General features: G+C 45.3%; 1 protein-coding gene and 1 long non-coding RNA gene across 2 annotated transcripts in view; both read left to right on the forward strand.

Moving 5' to 3' along the window:
- The window catches only part of LOC146835415 (uncharacterized), a 53,527-nt gene extending 48,322 nt beyond the window's left edge, over positions 1-5,205 (forward strand). Inside the window, exon 3 of the long non-coding RNA XR_014960438.1 lies at positions 5,020-5,205. This is a non-coding gene — a long non-coding RNA (uncharacterized LOC146835415). The remainder of the gene's footprint in view (positions 1-5,019) is intronic.
- Positions 5,206-7,415: 2,210 nt separating this feature from the next.
- The window catches only part of LOC146835416 (uncharacterized), a 165,029-nt gene continuing 150,052 nt past the window's right edge, over positions 7,416-22,392 (forward strand). Inside the window, exon 1 of the mRNA XM_085602978.1 lies at positions 7,416-7,860. Within this exon, the coding sequence (XP_085459104.1) occupies positions 7,692-7,860 (169 nt within the window). The 5' untranslated portion in view covers positions 7,416-7,691. The remainder of the gene's footprint in view (positions 7,861-22,392) is intronic.

Below are 22,392 nucleotides of genomic sequence, written 5' to 3' on the forward strand. Positions count from 1 at the left end.
ATCTTCTAGTCGAGATAGAAAGTCAAAGGTCCAGGATATATGTTGCAGAGTTTCGTCCAGGGTAATCTTAAGTCTCAAGGACTGGGTTCCCATACTTATACTAAGTTTGGGGGGTGGACATACTCTAGGGACCCACCTATGGTAGGGTGTAGAAAGAGGGGTGGTTACACCCATTTCCTTTGTCCAGTTTCGCACCAGAGCAGGGGCAGGTAGCCCCTGCAACCGGTTTGAACTGGACAATGCACAGGGACACCAAGTGTGCCCCCAGTGCAGGACTTCAAAGCACCAGAGAGTGCTCCCACCCAGCCCCAATACACATCTGCCTGTCTGTGGAGGTGGTTACACCTCCCTTCGTCAGGAAACCTATTGTCCAGGACTCCCCTGCCGGAGTTTCGGTCAGCAGCAGGAGGCCAGACCCGTGTCCATTTTGTGATGCCAGGGCTGTAGAAAGTCAACTTTTCATTTGTCGTTTTTGCCGTGTCTGTGGCAGAGGCATCCATTTTGTGATGTCAGGGCTCAGGAAAGTCCTACTGGGTTAGACCAGTGTGAACATGTCTCTCCCTCTAGAAGGGTGGAATGCTAACCCCGCCGCCAGAACTGGCAGGGGGGTAGTACTCCAAAGCATTTGACACCAAACACGACATGTTTCCGTGTAGCCATCCCAAAGTTAGCATTTACCGTGAGGTTATAATGGACTTGAGAGTATATGGTCAGGCTGCACCACAAACAGCATCAGAGGAGGTACTCCGAACGCTGCAGAGGGGCTCTGCTCATGCAGGGGCACCTTCCCACATAAAAACCAAGCACTCTGCCTTCAGGATTGTTAAGGCCTGCCATAGGAGTGACTTATAGGTTTTATATGTGTGTGCAATGGTAGTGATATAGGTAGCCTATACCACTTTAAGGGGTGCAAGCACACCCTTACTCAGGCTGCAGTAGCAGACCCGTGGTGCCATTTTGGAGTGCTTCCCAGGGGTGGCATAATACATGCTTTAGCCCCTGGTAGGCCTCTGAGGTACCTATGCCCTAGGTACATAGTATACCATATACTAGGGGCTTATAAGGCACTCCAGAATCCAATTAGATATGTACCTAATGTACATGGAAACCATTTTAGAGAGGAAGCAGCTAGGCTGGGGTCCTGATTAGCTGTGCCACAGCCAGACAAAGGAGAAAAAACAGTGAAACACCAGCAAAAAGTGAGGGTACCCATGTGAAGCAGATCCTACTCTCCTACACTACCCACTAGGCAAGGCTCCTTGTACTCACTGCCCCTCTAATGGTGACACTACCCCATAAGCAAGGCTCCTTGTACTCACTGCCCCTCTAATGGTGACACTACCCCATAAGCAAGGCTCCTTGTACTCACTGCCCCTCTAATGGTGACACTGCTCCCTAAGAGAGGCTTCTTGTACTCACTGTCCCTCTAATGCTGGCACTGTGTACCCTTATGCATCTCCCTATTATTCACTACTCCGCATCTCCCACTGTGCTCACTGCCCCTCTAATGCAGTACCTACCCTAAGCATGACCCCTTGCACTCTCCGCCCTTCTAATGCTGACACTACCCCCTAAGCAAGACCCCTTGTACTCACTGCCCCTCTAATGCTGACACTACCTCCTGAGGATGTCCCCCATACTCACTTATCCTCTAATGCTGCTGACACTGCCCCTAAGCAAGACTCCTTTTACTCACTAAACCTCAAATGCTGACACCACCCCCTAAGCAAGACCCCTTGTACTCACTGATCCTCTAATGCTGACACTGTGCCCCCTTGGGGATCTCCCAATTATTCACTACTCCCCTAATGCTGAAGCCTACCTCTAGGTATCTCCCCTGTACTCACTGTCTCTGTACTAGGAACACTCTCCCCAAGCCAGACCCCTTGTTCTAACTGCCCCTCTAATGCTCACACTACCTCCTGAGAATGTCCTCTATACTCACTGATCCTCTAATGCTGACACTGCCCCAAGCAATACCACTTGTACTCACTACTCCTCTAATGCTGACACCAACCCCTACGCAAGACCCCTTGTACTCACTACTCCTCTAATGCTGACACCAACCCCTAAGCAAGACCCCTTGTACTCACTGTCCCTCTAATGCTGACACTACCTCCTGAGGATGTCCTCTATACTTACTGATCCTCTAATGCTGACACTGCCCCAAGCAAGACCACTTGTACTCACTGCCCCTCTAATGCTGACACCAACCCCTAAGCAAGACCCCTTGTACTCACTACTCCTCTAATGCTGACACCAACCCCTAAGCAAGACCCCTTGTACTCACTGCACCTCTAATGCTGACACTGCCTCCTGAGGATGTCCTCTATACTTACTGATCCTCTAATGCTGACACTGCCCAAAGCAAGACCACTTGTACTCACTGCCCCTCTAATGCTGACACCAACCCCTAAGCAAGACCCCTTGTACTCACTACTCCTCTAATGCTGACACTGCCTCCTGAGGATGTCCTCTATACTTACTGATCCTCTAATGCTGACACTGCCCAAAGCAAGACCACTTGTACTCACTGCCCCTCTAATGCTGGCACCACCCCTGATTACATTATGTCATTAAAAATTCCAGGCCATTCTCTAAGGAGAAGTTTCTTGAGGTCTGACCTGATGAATTAGTCCTTACAAACATTCAGAATTCCTCATGGGGTAATATATATCACATGATATTACACCATTGGTGGTAATTGCAACCTGGACGGAAGGTCCTTTTTAAACTAAGCCCAACCCAGCGGTATTAAGGAGACACTTAGATTGACAGCCATAGAACAGGATCTCGTGAACAAACTGTGCAACATGCAACCCTCAAACATCACATTTGTTTACACAGATGAGCCTACCGACAGTGGCCGCCCATTGCCAATGCCAGCACATCCAACATCACCTACCAATGGGCAGCTTAGTGACAGAATTAGTTGGTTTGCACCCATTAGGCAAAAAATATTTTTTTAAATGCCAAGCCACACTTTAGAAACAACTCAATCACACATTAAATTGTAAAAGTAATATACTTGGAGCAAGTTCATTATTAAACTGTAACAAGGAACAACACATTGCAAATAAATTATGTGGTAATCTCATTATAATGGGATGATGTACAAAACCCAAATATAACAAAATTCTAAGTACAATAATTCTTGAGAGCATTTCTATTTGTCCAATCTTTACAAGTTTTCAACGTTTCAGCTCACCAAAGATTAGAACTTGTCATCATCAGGACATCAATGGTTCATGTATATGAGAGGGTACAGACATACAGCTTTAAAAATAAGTAGTTTATCACCAATAGTAGAGTTCAGTGGATGTCTGGGAATTCTAGACTGGAAACTTTAACTTTAGTCCAAACCTCAACATGTGGTTTCAGGCGTCACAAGGTTCTGTGAGACTTCTACCTCAATACATTCCTCCTGCAGGAATTTGATTAAAAGAAACGGCCTTTAAAATTACAGCAGTGAAAGATGACAAATGTACTTGAGCTGTAGGCTCCCCAATGGTCCAGTTGAAAAAAGATTACAGGGAAAGACTGATGGTTTATAAAGCGATGAACAGGATGTGAGATCATGCAAGAGAAATAGCAGAGGGAATCTGGCTCCCAGGAGCAAGAACCATTTTCTTCTGACCTTGGGCCAGATCGCTGAATAAAGGGGCCCTTTAGTATCCTATGTCCAAGGGTATAGAGGGAAACCTTGTGAGTCGACCGACCATCAGCGTTGTGTCCACTGTCTCAAAACAATAAAGAAGCACAGGGCCATGCTGTGGCCAGCCTAGTCCACTCTGACAAAACCTATGGAAATGTAGTCTTCTTACTTCTTACCACTTTGTGGGCAGAATTGAATATTCTCCCACTCTACCCCAACCAGGGTGACCCTGAGAAGGAGTACCACCACACCTCGAAAAATAAACACGGATTCCTCATGTAAAACACTCCTTGATCTGAATGAAATGCCACTGTTGACTGACTTTTGCAAACATATGATAGGACCCTATCATGGATATATCTATTCAGTGCCTGTGCACTGGAGCAGAAGGGAGTCACATGGCTGTTTCTGAAGACATTGTGCCTTCTACAGGCATTAGCATCCAACTGGTACCCAGTCAGTACAGTTACAGGCAGAAGCACGGCCTAAAGACACCGAGCAGTGGTTACCACTCCGCGTTTCCTAGCTATGGTGTCTTGAGCTCATAGCGCCTAGTACCGGGATCACTAAGTTCATACGTTCTTCTTTCTCCACTGCACAATTTCTTCAGAATGGCGCAGAGCTTTCTTCAGCACCTCGGGGATCACTTTGTGCAGTATTTGCACACTTACTTACAGACAACAGCAGGGACCACCACCATCTTCACTCACACATGCAGCGTCATCAATACGCATGCACAGACTTCCACACCAGTGCACATGAGTGCAGTAGAAACGTGCACTGGAGTCCAAGAAAGACATGGTTAAAAGAGGATATGTTTACTCTTTTTTCCACAAATCCACAATATAACTACTGGTGCTCGGTCACACTGACAGCCGTGCTCTTGGGGTTCACCAGTGAGGCCCCACACCCGAGGAACTGATCAGCTCATGCAGGTGCTAAGAAAATAAATACTAGAGGACTGATTTACAGAGGGGGTGTCAGGTCTAAGGAGGTGTTAAGACTATCAGAAAAAAGAGCTGAAGACTTGCTGAGCCAGCAAGGATAATCTTAAGACTGTAAGACAAGGCCTTGCATATATCAAGACAGTCTTAGGCTATGGAGAAACTTCAGTAAATCAGGCGTGGTGTCTTCTCCCCTCCTCTGCCCCAACATCGGTCAGTGGACAATACTATAGTGACTCCAAACATCCCTAGTGGTACACTGGCATGTGGCCATCCCTTGCACATGGCCTGGCTTATCTAGGAAGGAAGGTTCCATTGAGAGGCTATCATGGTAATGTGAACCATCAGTGCTGTTAATGCTTGACATTTTTACATAAACTCATTCTCCTCTTTCTCTCGCGTCCCCCCCCCTCCCTACAGGACTGCTCTCAGGAACACAGGCCCAGTCAAGCACAACAACAGCACCAACAACAGTCCCAGCAACAACAGCTGCAACAACTGCAGCTACAGCTGCTGCCACAACTGCTGCAACAACAGTCACATCAACAGCTGCAACAACTGCAGCTACAACAGCTGCAACAACTGCTGCTACAACAGCTGCTACAACGGCTGCCACAACTGCTGCAACAACAGTTGCATCAACAGCTGCAACAACTGCAGCAACAACAGCTGCTGCAACAACAGCCGCAACAACTGCTGAAACAACAGCTGCAACAACAGCTGCAACAACAGCTGCAACGACTGAAGCAACAACAGCCGCAACAACAGCTGAAACAACAGCAGAAACAACAGCGGCAACAACAGCTGCAACAACTGCTGAAACAACAGCTGCAACAACTGCAGCTACAACAGCTGCAACAACTGCTGCAACAACAGCTGCTACAACTGCTGCCACAACTGCTGCCACAACTGCTGCCACAACTGCTGCCACAACTGCTGCCACAACAGTCTCATCAACAGCTGCAACAACTGCAGCTACAACAGCTGCAACAACTGCTGCAACAACAGCTGCTACAACGGCTGCCACAACTGCTGCAACAACAGTTGCATCAACAGCTGCAACAACTGCAGCAACAACAGCTGCAACAACTGCTGCAACAACAGCCGCAACAACTGCTGAAACAACAGCAGAAACAACAGCTGCAACAACAGCTGCAACGACTGAAGCAACAACTGCTGCAACAACTGCAGAAACAACAGCGCCAATGACTGCAGCAACAACAGCAGCAACAACAGCTGAAACAACAGCAGAAACAACAGTGGCAACAACAGCTGCAACAACTGCTGAAACAACAGCTGCAACAACTGCAGCTACAACAGCTGCAACAACTGCTGTAACAACAGCTGCAACAACTGCTGTAACAACAGCTGCTACAACTGCTGCCACAACTGCTGCAACAACAGTCGCATCAACAGCTGCAACAACTGCAGCTACAACAGCTGCAACAACTGGTGCAACAACAGCTGCTACAACGGCTGCCACAACTGCTGCAACAACAGTCGCATCAACAGCTGCAACAACTGCAGCAACAACAGCTGCAACAACTGCTGCAACAACAGCTGCAACAACAGCTGCAACGACTGAAGCAACAACTACTGCAACAACTGCAGAAACAACAGCGCCAACGACTGCAGCAACAACAGCCACAACAACAGCTGGAACAACAGCAGAAACAACAGCGGCAACAACAGCTGCAACAACTGCTGAAACAACAGCTGCAACAACTGCAGCTACAACAGCTGCAACAACTGCTGCAACAGCTGCAACAACTGCAGAAACAACAGCTGCAACGAATGCAGCAACAACAGCAGCAACAACAGCTGCAACAACTGTGGCGACAACAGCTGCAACAACAGCTGACACAACAGCTGCAACACCTGCCACAACAACAGTCGCAACAACAGCTGAAACAACAGCTGCAACTACTGCAGCAACAACTGCAGCTACAACAGCTGCAACAACTGCCACAACAACTGCTGAAACAGCAGAAACAACAGCTGCAACAACAGCTGCAACGACTGAAGCAACAACAGGTGCAACAACTGCAGAAACAACAGCACCAACGACTGCAGCAACAACAGCCGTAACAACAGCTGAAACAACAGCAGAAACAACAGCGGCAACAACAGCTGCAACCACAGCTGAAACAACAGCCGTAACAACAGCTGCAACAACTGCAGCTACAACAGCTGCAACAACTGCTGCAACAACAGCAGCAACAACAGCTGCAACAACTGCAGAAACAACAGCGCCAACAACTGCAGCAACAACAGCAGCAACAACTGCTGCAACAACAGCCATAACAACAGCTGAAACAACAGCAGAAACAACAGCTGCAACAACAGCTGCAACGACTGAAGCAACAACAGGTGCAACAACTGCAGAAACGACAGCTGCAACAACTGCAGCTACAACAGCTGCAACAACTGCTGCAACAACTGCAGAAACAACAGCTGCAACTACTGCAGCAACAACAGCTGCAACAACTGTGGCAACAACAGCTGCAACAACAGCTGAAACAACAGCTGCAACAACAGCCGCAACAACAGCAGCAACAACTGTGACGACAACAGCTGCAACAACTGCTGCAACAACAGCTGCAACAACAGCTGCAACAACAGCTGCAACAACAGCTGCAACAACTGCCACAACAACAGCAGAAACAACAGTTGAAACAACAGCTGAAACAACAGCTGCAACTACTGCAGCAACAACAGCTGCAACAACTGCAGCAACAACAGCTGCAACAACTGCTGCAACAACAGCTGAAACAACAGCAAAAACAACAGCTGCAACAACAGCTGCAACAACTGCAGCAACAACAGCTGAAACAACAGGAGAAACAGCTGCAACAACTGCAGCTACAACACCTGCCACAACAACAGTTGCAACAACAGCTGCAACAACTGCAGAAACAACAGCTCCAACGACTGCAGCAACAACAGCGGCAACAGTTGAAACAACAGCAGAAACAACAGCGGCAACAACAGCTGCAACAACTGCTGCTGCAACAACAGCTGCAACAACAGCTGAAACAACAGCCGAAACAACAGCTGCAACTACTGCAGCAACAAAAGCTGAAACAGCAGCAATGACTGCAGCAACAACAGCTGCAACAGCTGCAACAGTAGCAACAACCGCTGCAACATCTGCCACAACAGAAGCAACAACAGCAGTAACAACAGCATCAACTGCTGCAACATCTGCTGCAACAACAACATCAACCACTGCAACAACAGCCGCAACAACAGGAACAACAGGTGGGTCTACAAAAAGAATAGCTGCTGTAGAAATAGTTGGAGCATCAGCGCTTAAATAGCCCACATACATAGCAGTCCTTTAGAGGCAAATTCCAAAGCACACTGACATTTCAGTCAGACTACTGGAAACTGATTTGGTTTGCTTTGGTTTTTATGAAGTGTCGCTCCTTTTTCTTTTCTCTAATTAACACAATCTTTTGGTTTTTACTACCTTGTGTTTGCTCTGAAATAGTGGGATTTTTCTTTTTTTACGACAGTTTTCAGTTTTAACTATAACTCTACCTGGTGTTTTCCCTAGCAACATATATTGCCATCCTTTTTTACTGAAAAACAACTTTTCTTAAGTAATGCCCCATTTTTCAGTTTAGGGACATAGCCATCTTGGCACAAGTCCTAATAAATAAGTGGGCATGTGGAGGGGCCTTTGCCTATGCATTGATCACTGTCATAACATGAAAGTTACATACATACCATTGCCCGCATATGTTTGATTTTCATATTACTTTCAAGCCTATGGCAGTCCAATCTTCTATATTTTAAGCGATGGACCATTCCTTCTATTTGCTTACATAGGATCGGATATTTCCATGATCATGTTACATGTGGTTGTTTTTTCTTAATTTCGATTCTTCATCCGCAATACATAAAACGCAGCCAAATCGTTTCGCCTTTCAAAGTCTTCCCCAGGGCAATATTATCAGTTCACTGATTTTCCAAAGGGAAAGTTTGGAAATATGCATCAGTCAATATGTTCCATTTTAGCAGGCAGAACGTCATGGAGTTGAAGGATGCATTTAAGCCGGGAGCCCTCGGTCAATCCTCACAAATAATTTATGTGCACAAGAAAACAAAAAAACTCATGGTATTGTGTCTGCGGAATCTCTCCTAGACTTTGCAAAGGCGCAGAGAGCAAAAAGGGCCCCTTACTTGAAGGTTCAAGGGGATGTGTACGGCACAGACAGCCGCGATCCAGTATGGTCTACTGTAGTTGTTGAAGTAGTGTTCAGAGTTCTTTTTGGAAAACCAGCAAACTGATAATATTGAAAAAACACAAAAAACAGAGACAAGGGAGTGAGCCTTCTCTAACTCCCTTCGCAAAAGCATCGAAACTCAGAAAAAGAGGACTACAAACTACAACAGAGACTCTGCTGCAATGCGCTACGTTGTGCCTCTATCCTATAAAGTCAATAGGAAGAAAGGGTTGAAGAAAAGGGATAGAAGGGAAAATCAACAGATTTTTTAATACTGCCCTCAAACAAATAATATCGCCCTGAGGAAGCTTTTGCAATGCGAAATGCGTCGCCTGCATTTTTTGTAAGGTGGATGAAGAATCAAAATAAAGAAAAAACTACTACTGTGACAAGGACCTACGAGTCACAATTTGTGCAGATTGCAAAAATATCATCAGATGTGTTTTTTATGTTGCCTCTCTTCATTGTGAGAAAAAGGTTTTTAAATATATGGTCAATGAGCGCCATTAGAGGTGGTCAGTGCGGTCTACTGATACTGTGATTACTCCAGGTAATGGCATTTGTTCCCCTGGCAGCTTGTTTGTTCAGTTACTACTGAGATTGTTGTGTCAACAGTGGACAAGAGTGGTTAATCGAGCATTAGCCTCTCATCCTTCCCTAGTCAGTCAAGTCAGTACCAGGTTAGATAGGAGCTTAATTTTGTGCAGAAATTCTTCATGTAAAGAGCCTGCAATGTGCCTTCCAAAGATCACATACAGTCATAAAAGCCATCGAAAGGTAGGCATCCATATCAGGGATGTTTTCCCACGTAGGGGGTCCGATTTAGATTCTCTGGTGGGATATTGTCTTTTTCACAGCTGTCCATCTACAATTTGAATTTGTGAATTCCCTGTCCCCAAATGCAAGCTGACAACACGACAACATGAGCAGTGGTAAACCGCCACAACATGAAGATGGGGGTGCGGGGGACTGATGGACGTGCGCGGGGTGGAAAAATAATTCTTTTAAACTTACCTTTTCCCAGCAGCCTCCGACACTTGCCACAGCCTCGGAGCTCTCCCTACAGTCTCTGGGAATGCAGAGGCTGCTCAGCCAATACTGGCGCTGCTCTGGGAGAGAGAGCAGCGCCAGGATTGGTCTACTCTGATGGTCTGACAATTCCTGTGTGCCTGCGGAATTTCTCAAACCTGGCTGTGAACACAGCTGGGTTTGAGAAATAGAAGTATGCATGTATGTTTGGCTGGCCTAGGACGGCCGGACGGCCAAACATGCATGCACACATCTAAGTGCCACAATTTGCCTGTCATGGCCTGGCCCACTCTGCACTCAAGTCAGAATTAGTCAAAGAAAAATAAAATGATATTGTTTCGTTGTAGTTTTATTTTTCTCTGACTGACTCTGACGAGTGGGGCGAGTCAGAGGGCGAGTAAGAAGGCTGGACGCTCACTGTTCCAATTTCTGGCAGCTTGCAAAGGGTTCTGCCCTCTTAACTTCACATAATTTTTTTAAAACTCAGGGGCAGATTTACAAGCCCATTGCGACACTTCTACGCCCCTGTTGCGTCACTTTTGTGACGCAGCAGTGGCGTAAACAATGCGTCACTATGCGACATATTTACAACGTGACGCATCTAGTGAGATGCATCACGTTGTAAAGCCCTGTGCTTCATTATACCTGCGTCAGGTATAATGTATGCAGGGTGGGCGTTCCGTCGAAAGGAAGCCCCGTGAAAGTGATGCACTGAAATCTACAAGATTTCACTAAGTCACTTTTAGGTCTCCGCTGCGTCAAATCCTTACGCCTGCTTGAAGCAGGCGTAAGGAGGGATGCAGCATATTAGGTATAGGGCACCCCTGAGCAGTGCTGGAGTTGCGTCGCGATTGCAACACAACTCCAGCACTGCGTCACCCTTACGCTGACAGATGCGTCACGCATCTGTCTATCCTTGCACTACGGTGCCTCGCATTGTAAATGTGGCGCATCCATGGTGGTGCAAGGGGTTACTTGAGTCACGCAAAATAACTGGCGCATCTCTGCTGATATGCAGGGATGCGCCAGTTATTGTAAATCTGCCCCTCAGTAGATACTGTCCTGTCACCTTTCCCACCACCCTTTATGCCAGAGGTCTTAAAATTGTAGGGCGTGTCCCTTTGGGGGTCTGTGGCTGCATCCCAGGCCACCTTCATTTATATGCAGAGGTTGAAGTGCAGAAAGAAGCGTGGGAACTGTGATCTTGAGGGCCCTTGGGCTGGATCAGTGAGTGGGGTGGCGGGGGTCAAAGATGTGACTACGATGAACTGTAACTATTGTGTTATTTTTTCACTATCAGGTAACTGCATATAAAAAAATATATATATAGATAGATAGATAGATAGATAGATAGATACACATGTTAAATGTAAAATAACACATTAAATTAAATATACATGTAAGTTAAATGATTCAGTGGAAAATGTGCTCTTGAATATTGTGAGACCTCAGTTGGCTAATGCAGTCGGTGCAGATGTCTGTGTGTGCCCAGAGAGTCACAGAATGTAATCCTGGTTGGCGCAGAGAGGAGCCACTTGTGTATTTATAGTGCTATGAGGTCCCAGGCTTTTGCAAAAAGTAATGTAATTTATTATTTATATCTACATTTTTTAGTAATAAGTAATCGGACTATACCTATATACATCTTTATAAGTGTCCATTAAAAGGACTCACTCCAGAGCTCAGTTGGAACTCCCTTCAATGGTCTCTCAAGAAGGATAAATGCTTGTCGCGGTGCAGCTCCACGTGACTCCGCCAGTTACAGCCCATGCTCGCTCCCAAGCAGCCTTTCCATTTTCAGATTACGAAATACACACATTTAAATGTCTTTTGGGTGGCAAGCACCCTTGTAAGAAGGATTGTGCCTTGTTTAGTTTTCTGTCCCTCCCACAAGCACCCAGCCCAGGAGCTCGAACCTCCCCCCTCCCCCCCCCGCCCCCCTCCCTCCCCACACACACACTTTCCCCTTCAGGCAGAGCTGAGGCGTCACACGGTCAATCTTAACCTTTCAGGCATGGTTGTTTTTGTGAAAGCGCTATCCCAGAGCACTTGCGCCACAAATCTTGAGGGGGCGGGGGGGGGGGGGGGGCTGCAAGGTACATGGAGGGATCCCCGTTCTGGATTTAATCAGGAGCTCTCAGGGCAGACTACTGTTCTGAGGAGGCCCCCTGCATCTGCCCCCCCGCACTGCGGGGGGCCGTGAGGGCCTGTGTTATGCATCTGTCGCAGGGTGGAGGGAGTAGGTCAGTGGGGTTGCATTTAGATGCAGAGCCCTGCTCCTCCCGGACTTGGGGGACCTGAGAGTAAAAGCCCAGGCGCAAGAGGGAAGGAGCCAGATCCATGGATAGAGTTAGAGAGATGTGGGGGCTCGTTTGTTTGTTTACGAATGGACAGAAACAACTTCCTCTGAGAAATGCCCTTGGGGAAGGGGGGCAATGTATGGGGTCTTTTGTTTATAGGGCTTTCACTACTAGTAGTGCAGCAGGTGATGTGGCACTGCACCCAAGTTATGTCTGTCTTACTACTAAAAAGAGGAGTGGGGTCCATTTGCTACTATTATGGCCCAGGTCACGCTTCCCGAGTATGGAACAGGCCCAGGCAATGGTGGGTGCTGGGCGTACAATATGTGGGTCTTTATTCCATGTTTTTCTTTTTTTTGGACAAAGGGGCAGAAAGCCTCAATGTGTGCCTGCAGCCTAGGAACGATGGTCCAGGGAGCGAGAAAAGCTGGCAGCCTGCTGCACAGAGCTGTAAACATCATTGGCGCTGCAGGTACAGGGGCGAGAGGGTAGTGAGGAATGAGGGGCAACTAAACCCCATTTATAACAGTTTTACAATATTTCCTTTCATGTATTAGGGCCCAGTGCACACTTTCAGGGCCAGTGTTGCTTTGGGGTTGCCCAAAGAGGTGTGGTGGTAAAATTGAAGCAGAGGTGGCATCTCAGTTTGGGCATCAGAGAGATGGCAGGGAAGAAGTGGGGAACATGAAGTTCATTACCAAGAATGGAAAGGCTCAACCCATCTGGTCTAACAAGTGAAAATCTTCTTGCACTACAGTATTATGCTGTACAACTCCTGTGCCCTCATTACCACAAACAAGCATCGTCTCCTTGTTCATGTTGTACCGGCCCTGCAACAGCATACTTCAAACTATGCACATTCCTGGCCACAGCCATCTTATCATCTCCAGATCTGCTTTCATCGCTTTCACAAGTGTCAGGCTGAAAGCTGCACCGGAGCGGTCACCCCTAGATGAAAGACAAGCATAGCTGGGCGTGGCAGAAGCTGGTCCCATCACATCCCACTTTTCTATCACCATTCAACCCTAAAAACATTGGTGCAAAACCCTAAAACCTTGCCAAGCAGGTGCTTCTCTGCTTGCGTGGACACCCAGCGGACCAAGGAATGCCTGATATTCTGAATGGTCATCAATGCTGACCATGGTACCGGAACCCAACCTGGAACATAAGAAAACATAACTATATTTAAAAAGAAACTTTTAGCACCCATCATTTACAGGTTGAACAATAGCACCTACAATGTATAGAAGAGCAGATGGTACCACCGCATCTGCAACTGAAGGACCTACAGTTAAAACCACCACAGTAGCTACATCCCCTGGAAAACCAAGCAGAACCACATCAGCTACAACTCAAGGACCAAGAGGCAGAATCTCAGAAGCCTGACTTCTGGAACAACAGGTTCAGCCACTCCAGCGACAACCTGAGGACCAACAAGTGGAACAACAGCAGCCACTATCTCTAGAGCCACAGGTGAAAATACAGGAGCATCAGCCTCTAAAGCAACTGGTGGTGAAACAGCTATTTCCAAATGGTCAACAGGTGGAACCACCACAGAAGCTACACTCCTGAGAATGACAATTGGTACCACAGAAGCTACAACTCCTGGCACAATAGGTGGTGCCACAGCAGTTACAACCCCTGGCACAACAGGTGGTGCGACAGCAGTTGCAACCCCTGGAAGTACCATCGAAGCTACAACCCGAGGTGTAACAGGCAGACCCACAACAAGTACAACTCAGGAACAAGCATGAATCACAACTCTGGAACAACAGGCAGAGTTACAGCAGGTAAAACCCGAGGACAAACCCTTGGGTCAACAGGTTGAACAATAGCAGCCAGAACCTCTGGAAAACAGTTGGAACCACAGCAGCTACAACTCACAGACAAACAGTTGGAACCACAGCAGTCATAATGTCTGGAATAACAGGCAGCCCCACAGTAGCTGCAACCTCTGGAGCAACAGATGGATCCACAGCTGCTACAAGCCAAGGATCAATACCTGAAACCATGGCATTGACAACAGGAGCTACAACTCAAGGACAAACAGGTGGAACAATAGCAGTAACAACTTCTGGAACAAGAGGTGGACCCACAGCAGCTACAACTCAAGGGCAATCAGGTGGAACAATAGCAGTAACAACTTCTGGAACAAGAGGTGGACCCACAGCAGCTACAACCCAAGGGCAATCAGGTGGAACCATAGCAGTAACAACTTCTGGAACAAGAGGTGGACCCACAGCAGCTACAACCCAAGGGCAAACAGGTGGAACCATAGCAGTAACAACTTCTGGAACAAGAGGTGGACCCACAGCAGCTACAACTCAAGGGCAATCAGGTGGAACCATAGCAGTAACAACTTCTGGAACAAGAGGTGGACCCACAGCAGCTACAACCCAAGGGCAATCAGGTGGAACCATAGCAGTAACAACTTCTGGAACAAGAGGTGGACCCACAGCAGCTACAACCCAAGGGCAAACAGGTGGAACAATAGCAGCTACCACTCCTGGAGCAATAGGTGGGACCACAGCCAAAGCAAATGAGTAGATTTTGGTTTGCTTAGGGGAACCGGGTGGCACACTAAAAAGAAGCCTTGAAAATGTGAGGAAAAGAGAAAAGCATAGCATTTCTGTAATATTTTCAACTGCTGGCTCATTAGTGTTGTGGGGATCAGAATTGGTAAGCAAACAAGTAAGGATCAGTGTGGATAATCAGACAATGGTGGCTCTAGTAAGGACATGAGGCTGTTGTGGTTCTTACAGTGCTTTATGCTAGGCTATCTACAAAATAACATATTGGTTAGGGCCAGAAACATACCTGAACAACAACATAGCTGGAGCAACAGGTGGAACCATGGCAGTCAAAACCTCTAGAGCAGCAGGTGAAATCAGAGCAGCCACTGGACAGCTAGCTAAGCGTTCTGGAAAACACTTTGCCTAATTTTCCAGGTCCACTCGAATCAGACGTACAAGTTTCAACAAGTAGACTGGTCTACAATGGAAAAATTGTCCCCCTCCCTGGACTCTTGACATGCCTAGCTAAGCTCCCTTGCCCCTGGTTTAATGAGTCCCTGAGGCTGGAGAAAAAATCTTGTGAAAAAGACCGATAGAGCTTGGTGCAAAAACTTTAGCTTACAGGACAAAGCCAAACACAAGACTGCACACAAAAACTACTCAAATCTAATCAATTCCACTAAATGGAAATTCTATGAGGAAAAGATTGACAAGGTGGAAAGCCAAAAGATATCTCCACATAGTCAATAAATTCTTAGATCCGATGGAATGCCACCTTAGTATGGTTCCCTCTGCTAAGTGGTGCAATCAACTGGCCAGCTTTTTAAAGATGAAAATTGAGGATATTCAAAAAAGTCTAACCATATCAGTGCACTCAGTCACTAGTTCTCCACCACCAGTTACTACCACCTGCGTACTTTTATCCTTCGACCCAATCTCGATGGATGTTTCTAGAGTGGCCATCTTAAATCTTAAGTCAGGCTCTCCTTCTGATCCCTGCCCCCCTTTTCTTCTAGCACAGGGACTAAGTCTCTGTCATCTAGGATAGTCCCTTCTAAATGGAAACAGGCCAAAATTCTGCCTCTTGAAGAAACCCAATGCAGACCCCAATATCCCGAGCAACTACTGGCCTATTTCCTTGCCACCAGCCCTGTCAAAAACTGTGGAGAGATTTGTTAATTAGCAGATTTCCAACTAAATTGAATCTAACAGGCTTCCCTACACCAGCCAGTCAAGGTTTAAGATAACCATGGGCAATGACTTTGCGGAGATTGTGGCGATTTGTTAAGTTCGCATTACATTAAAAACACAGGAATTCATGCAAAAATTCCTCTCCACCACGTAGATGAGTTTGTTACTGCACCCACAACCCTTGGATAAAACAACATAACCTTTACATGCTAAAAAGCATATAACCAATTCACAAAAATGGACTTTGAAAAACATTAGGCAATGAGAGAGGTGATGATTTTGGGGTCACCCCTATTCTAGGGGGAGGACCAAGCAGATGCCTGGAACACAAAGAGCATATCATGCCGAACGATTCGGTGGTGGTCCCATACTCCTAGGACCGCCCCAAGCCAAACTATGGGCAAAAACACAATGTCAACCAAAGGCCCAGCAAAGCATTATGGGGCGAGATTCTAAAGTGCAGTGAATATTATAGTATTAGCTCTCAGCTGAATGGGAGAGGCTGCCCCTTGAAAAATGTTTTGATATTGGATACTATAATATTCGCTGCACTCTAGAATCTCGTGCCATAATGCTTTGCAGGGCCTTTGGTTGGGATTGTATTTTTGCCCATAACCGTGCTTTGGGTGGTCCTAGGAGGAAAACATTGTGGGGGATATTTAATAATTGGGTAGGGGGTAACAGTAGCCAGGGAGTGGCTTAATGCATAGGAGCAGATTTATGAGGTTTTGCCGTAGGGAAGCGCAGCAGGCCTTCCTGCTGCGCTTCCCTACGGCAAAAGAAAAGGGCAGGGATGCGCCGTATCTATAAAATGCCACGCATTCCTGTCCTTTTCCCCTGCGCCGGCGCACAATGGGCTGCCTGCGCCAACGCAGGCACCTCTGCACCATGGTGCAAGGGTGCCTGCGTTGCGGAGATGAATATTTTTGTACAGGAAGGGAAACCTTTCTGTACAAAAATAATCACAAGAGGTTTTTCCTCTTTGTATGGGTGCTGCAGAATGCAGCACACATAGAAAAAGGAAAAACGAGGAGAAATAAAGATATTTCTCCCCGTTGCGCCTCCCTTACGCCTCCCCTGGGGAGGCGGAAGCTTTTGGCGCTGCCTCAGATTTACGATTTCTCGTAAATCTGGGGCAGTGTCAAAAGGCCATGGATGTTGCTGGGAACGCCCCCAGCAACACCCATTGCACGCCCCTTTAACGCAGAACACTGCGTTAAAGGGACTGATATTTATGAGGCAGCATTAAGCCAAAAAAAGTGGCTCAGTGCTGCCTGATAAATATCACGCAGGCTTCTGCGCCAGGGAACGTCACAAAAAGTGACGTTCCGATGGCGCAACGGGCATCATAAATCTGCCCCATAGTATTTAAGGTAACAAGATGAACCCCCTGTCCAATGATTATGCCTATAGAGCTCTCTGACTTGGCTGTGGTGCCCCCCCCCCCCCCCCTTCCCCCCCCATCCTCTAGGCAGCCTACCGAGAAATCGGATGTTGTCTGAGAGAGATATATCAACTGGTGAATGGTGTTCTTTGATCTGGCGCCTTTTTTTCCCTCTCAGCTCCATCACTACCATGGTGGGGTCCGGGGTCTTTTCCAGCTGTAGAGGTCTATGGCAAAGGGAAAAGTCATCAATGCCTGAGGTGTATGAGGACAAAAAAAAACACTCCATACCTCTCTAATGATGTAACATACTATACTAGAAACACTCCATACCTCACCAATGATATAACATACTATACTAGAAACACTCCATACCTCTCTAATGATGTAACCTACTATATTAGTAACTCTCCATACCGCACCAATGATGTAACAAACTATACGAGAAACACTCCATACCTCATTGATGATGTAACCTACTATACAAGTAACTCTCCATACCACACCAATGATGTAACAAACTATACTAGAAACACTCCATATCTCATCAATGATGTAACCTACTATACTAGTAACTCTCCATACCGCACCAATGATGTAACAAACTATACTAGAAACACTCCATACCTCATCAATGATCTAACATACTATACTAGTAACTCTCCATACCGCACCAATGATGTAACATACTATACTAGAAACACTCCATATCTCATCAATGATGTAACCTACTATATTAGTAACTCTCCATACCGCACCAATGATGTAACAAACTATACGAGAAACACTCCATATCTCATCAATGATGTAACCTACTATACTAGTAACTCTCCATACCGCACCAATGATGTAACAAACTATACTAGAAACACTCCATACCTCTCCAATAATGTAACATACTATACTAGAAACACTCCATACCTCACCAATGATGTAACATACTATACTAGAAACACTCCATACCTCTCCAATAATGTAACATACTATACTAGAAACACTCCATACCTCACCAATGATGTAACATACTATACTAGAAACACTCCATATCTCATCAATGATGTAACCTACTATATTAGTAACTCTCCATACCGCACCAATGATGTAACAAACTATACGAGAAACACTCCATACCTCATTGATGATGTAACCTACTATACAAGTAACTCTCCATACCACACCAATGATGTAACAAACTATACTAGAAACACTCCATATCTCATCAATGATGTAACCTACTATACTAGTAACTCTCCATATCGCACCAATGATGTAACAAACTATACTAGAAACACTCCATACCTCATCAATGATGTAACATACTATACTAGAAACACTCCATACCTCTCTAATGATGTAACATACTATACTAGAAACACTCCATACCTCATTGATGATGTAACATACTATACTAGTAACTCTCCATACCGCACCAATGATGTAACAAACTATACTAGAAACACTCCATATCTCATCAATGATGTAACAAACTATACTAGAAACACTCCATACCTCATCAATGATGTAACCTACTATACTAGTAACTCTCCATACCGCACCAATGATGTAACAAACTATACTAGAAACACTCCATATCTCATCAATGATGTAACCTACTATACTAGTAACTCTCCATACCGCACCAATGATGTAACAAACTATACTAGAAACACTCCATACCTCATCAATGATGTAACATACTATACTAGGAACTCTCCATACCTCACCAATGCTGTAACACACTAGAATAGAAACGCCCCATACCTCACAATGTAGAAAATAGGCCTCAGCTAGGCCTACCAGTGCAAGGGGTTCGCCCTTCTCTGCACAGAGTCCTCAGACTATTAGAAAGAAGTTGGCACAGAAACTGAAATAGAAAATACATAGTTTATTAAACCTCAGGAGGTGGAACCACATTCACCCAGCACCCTGTGGTGCTGAATGAAGGTAGCACACAGAGTAGAAGAACCATGGGTCTTTTATACCCACACAGGGGCTCAGGAAAATGGCGGTGAAAGCATACATGAGAAGAGTTACATACATAGATGGTCATACAGAAATGCACCGTCAACAGTAAAGGAGGAGCTAGCAGTTGCTGACTCTGGTAGAAACAACCTGATAGTTACAGACTAAAAACAGATGCATGGACAGTTAGATATTCCTGCGCATGTGCAGGGTAGCAGAGTCTAAGTATAGCCAGTCCTTTAAACAGAGCACAAGGGAAGACAAAATGGCTGCCAGAAATACAAAATGGATTCCACAAAATGTACAGGATATCCTCTAAATACCAGATGGATTCTGCTAACGCTAATTTAATCGCAGCCAATTTACGACAGACGACCCTTTTAGCGTTAGCTGAAGACATCTCCCATAATCCAGTAGGAAAAATGAAAAATATACATATTAATTTTTAATAATATATATTTTTTTTTTCATAAATATCCTAATTCATTGCTAGGTGGGCATTTCTCATTCTAAATATTGTTAAGCGGGTATGTATGAGGTATAAACAGAAGTACAAAGGGAACAGAGAATTGGGTCATACAGATAGCAGGAGAGAGTAATTACTATTATCAGAAACAGAATTATTAGCTTTCTAGTCCTAAGCAAATCCTAGAACCATCCAGTAAAAACATTTTCAAGGCTCCTATGCATTTCAGTTACCATCAATTTCAACTTCAAAAACATTTTCGCTAGACTTTTCCAGTGTTTCCTTTATGAGGGCTAGAGTATCTATCATTATACCCAATACAAACATTAAAGCAGTCAGACATATTATTTACAAAAATGATCCTGGATCCAGAGGACCAGGAGAACTACACAGGACCATGAGAATTAGGACGAAGAGCTGCAAAGGGTTGCTCCTCCTCAAAAATGGGACGATCAATGGGGTACATTTTCAACAAAAAGAAAAAGAAGTCCTTGGGAAATTAAAGCCGCTGTACAACCAACCAGAGGGGAGTCTTCTCCCTGTGTCCGTTTGAGCCTCACAGGCAGGCTCTTGTTGTTCCCACGGTGGAGCTGCACAACTCGCAACTCAGGAATCATGGCCCAGTTTCAAGGGAAAAGTTTCTTCTTTCAGGATAGGGCAATCACCCACCAGGGCAAATGCGCTCAGCGATCCTGTCCAGTGTCTCAGGCAGTGCACCAGTTTTCTTCATTTCAATCTAACAGGCACCAGAGACACAGCACCTGTACCCTGAACTCAAGTCCTTCCCTAACTCCTGTATTGCTCTGCTGGCACACTGCTCTTTCGTTGGGGCCATAGATCTTGGCCAACAAAGGTGAAAACTTTACAGCCACTTTAGGACCAGGATTCAGAGGCCTGATGCTAGGATCTCTGAAGCAACCCTTGTTTCACAGGGGGTTACCTCAAGCAAAAACTTTCTCGCCTTCCTGGTCGGTCTGTGACTCTCGGCTGGGCATCAAAAGCTTGATCCACGATTTCTCCTTTCTGATTTGTGACCCCGTCTTTCACCCAAGATAGTAGCAGGGGTACTCTCATCACAATGCTTCCGGCCTTCTACCTTCACTGAGGTCCTGGTTGCCAGTAATGCCTGTGCTGGTTACCTTCACTTTGACTTCAAGCTGGACTGGTGCTGACTCCTCAAGCTGGATCTGATGTCGGCGCCCCTCTGGCAATGGTTGTAAAGCAGCAAATATCTATTGGTGGACAGAACAAAAGGTCTTTAGACAAGGCACAGAAATAATCTATCAACAGAGAGGATAGTCTCAGAATACTTCCTAGTCTAGGGACGCCCCATATATTAACAAGGCACCTTGGAACCACTTTCATATATGTGAGAGTAAATAAAACAACAGCCTGAACCTATTGGCAAGTATAAAAGGAACTCTTTAGTGAACTGACAAGAGTAATACGTCACCCAATGCCAAGCAGTCAAGGAAGTCTGTGTTCATTTCTAAAGACCCTCAAGAAAAAGGAAATGTTATACACGTTTACTCCTAAACATTGCATTATTTGTACAGAACTGCAGACACTTCTAAAAAGATTTTTCTTAATTAAAGCACCTACATTGTATACTCAGGACCATGCTCTCATGTTATAGGAGCAACAGGAAAATCTAACACTGCTAATTTAACAAAGATTCTTATTACATAAAGAACTAAAAACTTCAACATAATGGGTACACGTTCTCCAGTGGAACATCTTGTGACTAACAGACTCCTATAAAACAATATTTTCCTCAAAAATGTTTGCTAAGGATCACATAGACCTCTTCCCTGCATTCTACATTTTCACAATCCAAACTATGCAACATTAGTTCTAGTAAGGACTGTCAGTTTATTTACACAGACTAGCTAATAAAACTAGCAATGCCCTTGCAAAACTGTATGTAGCATGAGAATAACAAACAATAGTGGTGTTGTCACCTGAGAATTTTCAAACAAAAACTACCCACAGCTAGTTCCCCTTAAAGATCAAATAAGGAAGCAGCAATCTAGACTACTCATCCTCTCATAATTCCATCAGAGAGGACGGGTAGTCACATAGCAAAATATATTTATTCGTTTTATTAATGCTAATAATGTTTAAAACAGTATTACTGAATAGCCAATTAAATGTCTCATGGTTATTTCACAGACAGTTTAGACAAGCTCGAAAAAAATTAAGAAAAAGAGAGAGAACACATAAATTTGCCTACCCTTAATTTGTAGAGGAGCTAGCCCCCTCTCCCCAGTTTTGACAGTAAGAAACCCGTACCAGGTTTCATTCTGTCAACACTATCAACCCCAATTTGTAGCAACCGGGCATAAACAAACTCTGAGGAGCTAAATAGCACATTTCAGCTAGCCAAAGAATATATTCCTTTAGCAAATGTACTAGTGCAACATGAGGCCGCATGAATTCAAACTGAATCCCATTGCTTCCTGAATTCAACCCTAAAAACATTTCTACTATATATATATGGCAGAGCCATTGTCTTTTAAAGAGAGGTCACATATACTATGTTCATTGAGTGCACACAAAAACTTGCTTTTACCAAAAAAAAGGTAAGCAAAAACCTCTTTCTTCCCCTGCCATTTCGGCTTTCAAATGTCGAAATGTCAAAGCACATGTGAAGCCGAGCCCTGCCAGGCTTCTAAATGTAGGAGTTCGGCCTTTAACCTATGCAGCTGTTCCAGCT

Source organism: Triturus cristatus, chromosome 4_2, assembly GCF_964204655.1.
Source record: "Triturus cristatus chromosome 4_2, aTriCri1.1, whole genome shotgun sequence".
In the NCBI taxonomy this organism is placed as follows: domain Eukaryota; kingdom Metazoa; phylum Chordata; class Amphibia; order Caudata; family Salamandridae; genus Triturus; species Triturus cristatus.